Raw genomic sequence first — 8610 nt, forward strand, 5'->3', positions numbered from 1 at the left:
CCAAACCATTCTATGATTCTATGAAATAGAGGCTATCTTTGCTGGCAGCAAAGCACAGAAACTAAAAATGTAACTACAGAGTAAATGGGAAGACCCTACATGCAAGACAAAAAGAATGTTCATTGTCAACGAGCCTGTGTTTCACTCTCAGTTCTCACCCTGTAACAGCAGCACATACACCACATATGTATGTCCCTCCTCTACTTTTCCCAAACGTTCTTAAGAATGGAATAGGAAGGTAGTGTACCTAGCTTAATGATCACGCCAGTACTGTTCTCTACACTATTCTATCAGAGAGGTGCTGTCACTGTTGCTGATGCACTCAGCCTTAGCCAACAGTGAGTCCCTCTTGGAGCTGTCTGGCATTGGCTATATATTGAACATGGGGGAAACTTCTAGCATCTTCTCATAGTAGCCACCCTTGTAGCACACCATCTACCAAAACCTTGCCATGCAAACCAAATACAAAGCTCTAGCAAGCAGCTTGAGTAATTAAAGGTTGGATTTTGGAAATCTTGTGAGTTTGAGGTGATGACTGTTAGGAAATGTTCCCAGTGAGAATTTCTCATAATTAGTAGTGTATATTTAACATACATGACCAAGGAAGATCACTTGAGTTGGTTTAAAACGTTCACAGCATGCAAAGCAGAAAAGGCCTTGACTCCGTGTAAGCACTGCTCAGCAGTAACTGAAACATCCCTGTGTTTTTATAAACACTGTTTTCAGCACAAATCCAAAACATAGCCTTATACTAGCTACTGTGAAGAAATTTAATTCTGTCCCAGCCGAAGCCAGAACAGATGTTAAATAATACTGGTCCCAATACAGACCTCTGAGAGTTGCCACTTGTCACTAGTCTCCACCCAGACATTGAGACGTTGACTGCAACTCTTTCAGTGCAACATTCCAGCCAATTTTTTATCTACTGAGTGCCTCTCCAATTTAGAGACAAGGATGTTGTGCGGGACAGTGTCAAATGATTTGCACAAATCCAGGTAGATGACGTCAGTCGCTCTTCCTTTTGCTGTAACCCCATTGTAGAAGACCACTATGTTTGTCAGGTACAGCTGCAAGATCTGCTGAGAGACAGGTACCTCTGCTTTATTCCGTTATATTCATTGTTGGATTTGAGCTATAAATAAGATCTAAGAGTTCCATTTCTTTATAAGCATTTTATAATATGCTTGCAGATAGCAAGAGTGCACTGAATTTCACTGCAGCTATACAAATAAGCCACATCAGCTGCCAGCATGAAATGCATTCAAGTTTCAACTTACATTGCTTGGGTAGGGCTTCTGCCAATCTCCTCAGGCTGGTCAAACTGTCAGCTCCAAGCTGATTTAAGATGCTAGGAAGCATTTCTGTCAGCTGCTTTGTCTCAGCATGGCCGGTGATGGTGAAAGTGTTAGCAGCCAGAGATGCCTGAACTTTAGGGTTATTGAAGTGAATGACTGTTCCCTGGTTGGTAAACATATTTACCTGAAATAAAAAAATATCCAGTATTTCAAGCAGTTTAGCATGATTTTTCAAGTTAACAGGAAACTAGCTGAAGTTCCTAAAGCTCAAAAAAGACCTATTGATAATTTACAGACAAGTTTAAGATGTTACTTGCCAGGAAATTAAGTTTGATACATTTTATATTTCTGTATAGAAAAGCATTTTTCCCTTTGAAGCAATTACCTCCTCAATTCCAGAAATATTGTTGACACCCAGTTTCTTCAACGAAAACTGAAGTTTCTTGTCATCTGCTGTAGCTGTTCTGTGGACAACCTTCTTCTTTCTGCGGGCAGTACCCTTTGCAAAAAAAATTTAGAAATTAATATTTAAATAGTTCTTCATAAACTCTAATCCTCTTGGCCGTATAACTATTCTGCAGCCACGTACAAATAAATTTGTATACAAAGTTCTATTTCTGTTACAGCACACACACACACACAACCCCACCCCTCCAACTGCACTGCAGCAGTCTTTTCCTTGCTATAAAGCAAGCTTCTCATGTTTGTGAGAAGTGTGAGATTTGAAGAACACTTATTTTCCCAAAATACTTCATAAATATATTTAAAATAAATACTTCTACATAGTATTCCATACCACCCCTGTTTAGAAAGCAAAACAAGCAAAGGTTAAGTTCCTCTATAGACGCAGAGCTCTTGATTTCTCCAGGGAAAAGGTTTGGAAGAAACGACATGACATTTAACTGAAGTACTATGATAGCCCTTTACCTAAATATAATATTTAGTTTGTTTATAAGATCTGCAGTCTTGCAGTGTCATGAAAGTCTTCCAGCAGAGGCAACGTGCCACCTTTTGGTCACGAGGAAAAAAAAAACCATGCAAAACCACCAAAACAGTACAGTGACATTAAAAGCCTCTATACACGCACGCTGGTAACCTGCGCATAATCATCAATATAATACAGCAGTTCTCTGCTTAACTAGTAACCCATACAAAGAATACACAAAATCACCAAGTCAGTTAATTACTGGATTAACCCCGATTTAAGGCTGCCTAAATCTCCAGCTAAAGGCAAAACCTTCAACACAGGAATTAAAGGTACTGGAAACAAAACTCAGCAAGAGTTCTGTTGAATAGTTTGTTTGTATTCTAAAACATTGTGTGTATGTTTCCTGAGGTGTAAAAAAAAAATTAACAAATTTACTAACAAATTCTTGCCTTAAAACTAAAACTGTAATTAAAATGTTTACTAGCATACATCTATGTTCAACATACTTTTTAATTTTCAAATTATAAACACACAGCTACATATATTCAGTTATCATAATAAAAATAAAAATATCTTTCAAGCATGTTATTCTACAACATATGACAAGTACAGAGACTACAGCTTTGTCCTTTTAAAAAGCAAGAAAACAATCATGGGCATCTTAAAGACCTGTGATGAACATAACCCTCTAATCTGTTATGAAAACTATATCCAAGATCACTTGCTGTAAGGTCTACTTACTTCAGATCTTAAGTGCCTTCTAATATAGCCTATACAAGAATATAGGCTACAAGTCAGCTATAATATTACCAAACCCAAACAGAAAAAGTTGGAGGTTCAGCTCCTGCGTTCTGCTTTTACTGAACTGACTAGAGATCCCTGCAGCAGTGCAGCTTCCCCCGGGGACAGTCCAGCCAAGCTGAGAGTCCTTAGGGCTGCTCTCCCCACGAATTTTCAGGATCCTACATCCTAGGCCCAGTGTGCAGGCAGAGACACACAATTCTGAGGGCAGGGAGGGGAGACGACTCTTACCTTGCCACCGATGCGCACTTGGGCCTGGAGTTTGGCAAGCTTTTCTTGGTTCATGATTGTTTCTTTCATCTGCGGAAGCAACAAGAGCGCCCACGGAAAGCAGGTCAGGAAGCACCCAGCAGTGTAGGTCACAACAACCCAGGCCCAGCAGTAGGGTAGGTAGGCACAGGGGGCTCCGCAGCTAATCCTCACCACTCACACCCCCGGTGGGAGGACGCCCCAGCCCTGCCGGGAGGGGAAGGGAAGTCTGCTCGCACACAGCGCCACCGAAGCTCGGCTCGGCTCCCCTCAAGCCCAGCCCATAATCACCTTGCCTTGCCCCAACCACCGTCGCCCACCAACCCGCAGCCCTTGGCCGCGTAACAAATTCCGCTCCCCCAGACGCCCCCCACCGTCTCCCTTGTACCTTCTTAGGACGAAAGCAACGATACCGAAGCAAGAAAGAAAGACGAGAGCCGCAGGATCAAGACCTAGCACAACACACGAAACAGAGGAGATGGCGGACGAAAAAAAGACACGTCGCGCTGCCGCCGCCTGAGCCAGAAGAGGGCTCTGTCCGCGGCGGAGGAATCTAGAGGGGCGGAGTCTCCAGGCGTAACTGCCACTACAGCAGGAGTCGGGATTGTAAAGCAAGGAGTGGGAATTGTCCTGTTTGTAGTGGGTGCTGGACTCCCGTAAATACGCTGTGGTCCACAAAACCGATTTATTTGTGCGGCTGAGCTGGGGTGAAAGGTAAAGTCCGCCCCCCCGATAATGGAAAAGTACAGAAAACCCTCCAAAGCTAATGGAAAATGCCTTAGGGGACTTAAAAAACAAGGTCATAAACTATCTATACTTGACAGGTAGGGTAAATCATTAAATAGGATAATCGAGTAGCTTAGGACAATTTGGAGAACAGCTTTGTTTAAGGTACAGGACGTATAGGAACAAGAATAATGATATATACCAAGCCAAGTCTGCAGGTGGTTATGAAATCAGCGCTACTTCTACGCATGCTCCAAGAGAAGGGTCACCAACAGGACACCTGTGGACCAGTGAAGAAAGGAACCAAAATAGGCTGGACTTATGATAATTAGTTCTATGAAGAGACGTGTTTATTCGTGGTAGTTAGGTTGCATATGTATTAGTATAGGGAATAAAAAGAACCTGTGTGTAACAACTAGTGGGAATCTCAGGTGATTCTGAGAGGACCCTGGCACTGTATTAAAGAACACAGACTTAAACCTCTTATGAGTCCTTAAGTTTTGTTTTAGGTCACGTCTCTGAAAATCAGCTGTCAACCCAGATGAGACCTTCTCTGCTCGGCTGCAGGGTTCGCTGAGCACAAGACTCTCTGGCCGTGGCCCGGGGAATTTCCCGGAGGGACTCCTCATCTCATTCGGTTCACTGTGGGAGCAGACAAGGACTTGGCTTTAATAACATGGTGATCAGGTATTCTTTAAATCTGGAATCTGGGACTGTGGTTTTTGGAAACATCCTATAAATCTTAAGGGGACACCCTATGTTGGAGGCATATGCCAGGGTATTAGTACCAGGGTGGCATATGTGTATCTGTCTGTATCTGTATTTTGGGGTACCCTTTGGGATTGGTATTTTGGGGTACCCTTCTGTAACTGTTTTGGAGTACCCTTCGGAAACTTTTGAATAGCCATGGGAATTATACAAGATCTTGTCGTTTGTTGATTGTGTGAGTGAATGAGATGCAGTTTAACTTGCAAAGCGAGTGTGGAGCTATGATTCGCGGTTCCGTAGCTCCGTGAGGTGCACGGCCGGAGATGAACAAAGCAAGAAATATATTTTTGTTTTGAAACCCAGGTCTGTCTATTGTAATCATGCTCAAGAATTTTGGGTTGGTCGCTATACATTTCAAATAGGGATTCTGTAACTGTGGGGGAGCAAATAAGATACGTCTTGGGTTTAAAAGTGAGCCTTGAGGAAAACAGCTGTGGGGAGGCTGAAGAAACAGCGTGTGAATTTAGTCAGTGGCTATTACACTGGTTATTGTTTCTCCCACCCAGGAAATGAGTGTAACCCAGTAATTAATGGCCAATGTGTAAATTGCTGAAAATTTTTCTGGGTTACTTGGGACCTGGAGCTTAATTGGGAACATTTTGATTTTGAATGTCCCAGGTGTTGCCTGTGGACGCAGTGGGATCATACTGGGGAAAGACTTTGGGTACATGAAGTGATTTGTGAAGTTTTAAGTGAACATAGTCTCCTGTGAACTAGAGCAGGAGAACTGATTAACAATATGGGAAGCAAACACAGTAAACAAAAGACCCCCCCTTAGGATGCGTGCTGGCACATTGGAAAGAGATAGGCAGCCCACCAGGAGGGAGCGTGGATAACAAACTTTGATAAAATACTGTGTATAAGCTGGATGACAGGGGAGAAATGTCCAACTAAGGGCACTTTAAACTATAATACCTTGCTATAATTAATGTTGTTCTGTTGTCAACTTGGGAAATGGGATGAAGTTCCATATGCTGATGCTTTAATGACTTTATAGAAAACTAACTACACAGAAAAATGTCAGTTATTGATATATATGGCATAATTGGGCATATGACCACCATAAAGAGGATGGTCAAAAATGAGTACGAAATCCAAGAGAAAATATTTTTAGCTGCAGCAATTGTGAGCAATTTAACCAAGGCGCCTGCAGAGCTGGTCTCTGCACCCCTCCTGTATCGTTTGTTGTGCTTCTTGCTTCAGCAAGCAGCAGAGTGTGTGTGTATGGTTGAGGGATGTTCCTCCTCCTCCTTTGATGTTATTGAGAGAGTAGTTAAGCTAATTGAAAAGAATGTGGAATTAACCCTAAACTGCCTAAATGTTTTTGTTCTGCACGTATTGTTGGTAAAAGGTGTAAGTAATATAAGAAACTGATTGAAGAGGAAGATAATACAGATTTTGCTAGGGAAGCATGAGAAGGAGTTAGAATTTTTAGTTGATACTGGAGCCTCCTTTTCAGCTTTAAATCAGGAATTGACTCCTATTAGTCAGGATTTTATTACAGTGGTGGGAGCCACTGGCCAACAGAAAAGAGCCTTTTTCTCAGAACTTCTTAAATATAAATTGGGAAAACAAATTGGGATACATTGGTTCTTGTATTTGCCAAACTCTCCTAAGTCTCTACTAGGACAAGACCTGTTGGAACAAATAGGAGCAGCTATAGTATTTAAAAACAGACATTTGGAATTGAAAGTGAAAGATCAATAGTCAGTTGAAATCTTGAGTTTAGCCCTTATGAGTCTTCAAAAACCTTTAAATTATCATCAAAGGTAGAGGAGATTATGGACCAGGTATACCCAGGGGCTTGGGTGACAGGAGTTCCAGGTAGAGCTAAAAATGCAACACCTATAGTGATAGAACTAAAAGAAGGAGTTGGCCAGGTACATCAAAAACGGTATCCTTTACAAATGGAAGATCATAGGAAAATAGAAAAACCAATTAATAATTTCATAAAGTATGGCCTATTAGGTGGAATGCGAATCAGAATATAATACTCCCATTTTACCAGTTAAGAAGCCAGACAATGCTTATTGCCGCCTTCTGCTTGCCTCTAGCCAAAGAAAGTCAGAAACTGTTTGCATTTGAATGGGAGAATCCTACCACAGGTAGGAAAGCCCAACTCACTTGGACAGCGTTACCCCAAGGTTTCAGAAACAGCCCGACCCTCTTTGGAAAGCAGTTGGCATGAGATCTTGAAATGTGGGAACCTCTCTCTGGACAAGGGACTCTGTTACAATATGTGGATGATCTATTAATAGCACCAGAATCAGAATCTGAATGTATCCAGTGGACTGTAAGTTTGTTAAATTTTCTTGGACTAAATGGATATCGAGTTTCTCAACAGAAGGCCCAGATGATACAATGACAGGTGACATAACTAGGATACGAGATATCCGGAGGACAACGGGAACTGGGAACACAACGAAAGGAAGCCATCTGTAAAACCCCGCTCCCTCAGATGGTAAAGGAACTCTGAACCTTTTTGGGAATGACAGCAGAGCAATGACCGAGCCACTAACACATGACTGCTTAGAAACCATAGGGACTGTGTATTCCAGCAGACCCGATCTGAAAGAAGAACCTCTGGAAGACGCTCAGGATTTCTGGTATACAGTTGGAGGAAGCTTCGTCCAACAAGGCATCCGAAAAGCAGGATACGCAGTAACCACCACCAATAAGGTAATTGAGTCTCAATCTTTATCTGCAGGGACATCAGCTCAAAAGGCCGAGATTTTTGCCTTGACTGGAATTGGCATTGGAATTGGCAAAAGGGAAGAAAATAAATATATGGATAGACTCTAAATATGCCTTTGGGGTTGTCCATGCTCATGGAGCAGTTTGGAAAGAACAAGGATTGTTAACCACACAAGGAAAGCAGATTAAACATGCGGAAGAGATAGTTCGCCTATTGGAGACAGTACAATTGCCAGCTGAGTTTGCTATTATGCACTGTTGGGGACACCTGAAAGGTAACACTGATCCAGAAAGAGGTAATCGGATGGCTGACTATGGGGCTAGACAAGCAGCAGAAAGAATGCAGAGAGATAGCCAAGAGAATGTTGAATACTCTAGATAACAATCCTAACACAGGAAATCAGATACAGTTAGGAACCATTGGGAAAGAAAATACACCTGGAGGTCATTGGCAAATAGACTTTTCTGAACTCCCAAGAAAAGGGAGGTATGGATACCTATTGGTACTTACAGATACATTTTCTGGTTGGCCAGAGGCTTTACCTGTAGAACAAATAAAGCCAGGGAAGTGATAAAGGTACTGTTAAATGAAATAATACCTCGATTTGGAGTGCCCACTGTTATATCATCAGACAGGGGTTTTAGGTCACCTCTCTGGAAATCACCCCCTTAGGGCAGGCTCAGTCCTCTTTGCTCTCTGTTTCGGTGTCTGGCCGTCTCTGCTCCCTCCCTGCAGCCTCACCCGACTGTTTTTTTCCTAGAAAATATTTAAATGTTGTATTTTCTCTCTTATTTATGTAACTCAAACCTCATCCTCATATTCATGATTTTTCTTTTTTCAGCTCCCCCCAACCTCGTGTGTGTGTGTGTCTGTGTCTGTCTGTCTGTCTCCTTTCTCCCTCCTTTCTCCCTGTGATCTACCTCAGGCAATATTATATCGCATGGAGTCTGCAACGTGGCACGTTGTTATTGGTAGTTTCATGTAGGTGAAACTACCAGGCTATCATTATCAAAGCCAAACTGCTGAGGCTTTTTTTTTTTCAAAGCCATATATAACTATAGCATATGCCAGTTTATGTTTCCTTTTGCTCTTCTTCCACCTCAGCTTTGGTTTTGTTTTTGTGAGAAACGCGCTCACAAAATGCAAAT

At 42.1% G+C, this 8610-nt stretch overlaps 1 protein-coding gene across 1 annotated transcript; it reads right to left on the reverse strand.

Moving 5' to 3' along the window:
* Positions 1 to 1273: 1273 nt before the first annotated feature.
* LOC104535133 (transcription factor BTF3-like) lies at positions 1274 to 3433 on the reverse strand (the record flags this gene model as incomplete). Its single annotated transcript, XM_010178935.1, has 3 exons — positions 3256 to 3433; positions 1681 to 1794; positions 1274 to 1479 (listed from the first exon to the last, which is right to left on the reverse strand). Coding segments are annotated over exons 1-3 (389 nt in total), but the record flags the coding sequence as incomplete, so codon positions are not given.
* Positions 3434 to 8610: the final 5177 nt, after the last annotated feature.

The sequence above is a fragment of the Mesitornis unicolor genome, unplaced genomic scaffold (assembly GCF_000695765.1).
Source record: "Mesitornis unicolor isolate BGI_N332 unplaced genomic scaffold, ASM69576v1 scaffold2052, whole genome shotgun sequence".
NCBI classification, from domain to species: domain Eukaryota; kingdom Metazoa; phylum Chordata; class Aves; order Mesitornithiformes; family Mesitornithidae; genus Mesitornis; species Mesitornis unicolor.